The sequence below is a fragment of the Apaloderma vittatum genome, unplaced genomic scaffold (assembly GCF_000703405.1).
Source record: "Apaloderma vittatum isolate BGI_N311 unplaced genomic scaffold, ASM70340v1 scaffold33419, whole genome shotgun sequence".
Lineage (NCBI taxonomy): Eukaryota > Metazoa > Chordata > Aves > Trogoniformes > Trogonidae > Apaloderma > Apaloderma vittatum.
This window is the reverse complement of record NW_009737558.1, coordinates 1-2,144: the sequence shown is the minus strand read 5'-3', so window position 1 is coordinate 2,144 and position 2,144 is coordinate 1. Positions and strand designations below refer to the sequence as shown.

The 2,144-nt window shown below is 57.6% G+C and overlaps 1 protein-coding gene across 1 annotated transcript in view; it reads left to right on the top strand.

The window, feature by feature from the left end:
• The window catches only part of PTRF (polymerase I and transcript release factor), a 12,793-nt gene extending 11,539 nt beyond the window's left edge, over positions 1-1,254 (top strand). The window contains exon 2 of the mRNA XM_009877379.1: positions 589-1,254. Coding sequence (XP_009875681.1) covers positions 589-1,254 — 666 coding nt within the window. The remainder of the gene's footprint in view (positions 1-588) is intronic.
• Positions 1,255-2,144: the final 890 nt, after the last annotated feature.

Below are 2,144 nucleotides of genomic sequence, written 5' to 3'. Positions count from 1 at the left end.
CAGCCACTGCTGCCATCTGCAGCCGGGTGCTGGGCTGGGGCCAGAGACCTGGGGGTGACCAGTGGTCTTACCGAGAGAAGGGGAGGAAAACCAAAATGCTGTGGGGGACGGGAAGGGCTGTGGGCAGGCACTGGGGAGCAAAGTGGTCCTGCATCGCTCCCGTGGGTTCCCTGTGCTCCTCAACAGTGGCATGGAGGGGGGGCTGGGCTGTGGGATGAAGATGGAACTGGAGGGGACTGTGACAGGGGTGCAGGAGGAAGGGCAGGATCTCCAGGAGCAGTGCTGGCTGCCTCTTCCTGCTCCGCTGGAACCACGGGTGGTTTGGAACCAGCCCCGAGTGAGCAGAGCTGGTGAATCTGAGCTTAAATACAGCAGAGCCCAGAGCTGCTGCAGGCAGAGCAGATCCTTGCTGCAGTCACTTGTCAGGTGTGCTGAGGGAGGATGAGCCCAGCCGGAGTCCCCTGGCCCTGCTTGGCTCCAGGTCAGTCGCTGTGCTCTTGCTCTGCGCCGCTGCCGGGCTTGGGCGCTGGCTCCGAGGCTGGAGAACTGGGTGTGTGTGTCTCACTGGCTCCGCTCTGTGTCTTGCAGGATGAAGTGAAGCTCCCGTCTAAACTGAGCATCAGCAAGTCTCTAAAGGAAGGGGAAAAGCTGGAGAAGGAAGGTGAGGGCGAGGAGGTGCCTGTGGGTGAGGACCACGCGGAGGAGGACCACGTCCAGCTCTCCTCGGATGAAGAGGTGGAGGTTGAAGAGATTATTGAAGAGTCACGGGCAGAGTGGATCAAAAGGAGCGGTATGAAAAGAGTGGATGACTTTAAGAAGGCATTCTCAAAGGAGAAGATGGAGAAAACTAAGCTGAAGACCAAGGAAAACCTGGAGAAGACCCGCCACAACTTGGAGAAGACCCGCCACAACCTGGAGAAGAGGATGAACAAACTGGGCACCAAGATTGTGACTAACGAAAGGAGAGAGAAGATGAAGACCTCTCGGGACAAGCTGAGGAAGTCTTTCACGCCCGACCACACCATCTATGCCAGGTCCAAGACAGCCGTCTACAAAGTACCACCCTTCACTTTCCATGTCAAGAAAATAAGAGAGGGCGAGGTGGAAGTGAAAGCCACAGAGCTGGTGGAGGTTGGTGGAGAGGAGGGAGAAAACTCGGATCTGCTGCGTGGGGAGAGCCCTGAGATGCACAAGCTGCTGGAGATCACGGAGGAGTCTGACGCGGTACTGGTGGACAAGAGTGACAGCGAGTAGGACAGGCTTCAGCCACTTTCCATGTCAAGAAAATAAGAGAGGGCGAGGTGGAAGTGAAAGCCACAGAGCTGGTGGAGGTTGGTGGAGAGGAGGGAGAAAACTCGGATCTGCTGCGTGGGGAGAGCCCTGAGATGCACAAGCTGCTGGAGATCACGGAGGAGTCTGACGCGGTACTGGTGGACAAGAGTGACAGCGAGTAGGACAGGCTTCAGCGCGGAAGGGTTGTGGATGATGGCTGAACACATAATCATTCACATGTCGAGATCTGTCGCTGCCCTGGTGCCCCAGGGGAAGTGTACACAACGCATCTTTACTACCCTGCAGAGCCGACGCCAATCCCCTGCCTGCTTGGACAAGGTGTATTTTATATTTTAGTTTTAGCACATAGAAACGTTAGGAACACGGGACTGTTTTTCTTACACTGTTAAACCACCCTCGAAGACCATTCCTGCCTCAGGCTGCGTGAGAGCCCTGTAGCACCAGACCTGAAGATGGGCGTTGAGTGACGGGGACCTGGCCCAGCTGGAGAGTGCTAAAACCAAGATAACGGCTGTACACCTGGAAAGCTCAAGAGTCCTCCATAAGCAAAGACCCGGTGTCAAGAAAGCTTCCTACCAAGCAGCCACTGGCCCACGCCACCCCAGCTCCCTGTGCCAGGATGTGCGGCCATCCCTGCCGGCAACCGGAGGAGCTGCGACCGCCCCGCGTGTGGGAGAGAAGAGCCGAGCACGTCCTGTTGGTGGGCAGGGTGTGGGTGAAACCGTGTGGCACACAGGCGGGCCTGCTCCTCTCTGCCCTGCCGAGGACTGGGTTACGTGGTGGAGCCCGGAACGGTGTCAACATGAAGCCACCCTGCAGCTGGGACGGTTGCGGTGGTGCCCATCGCACTA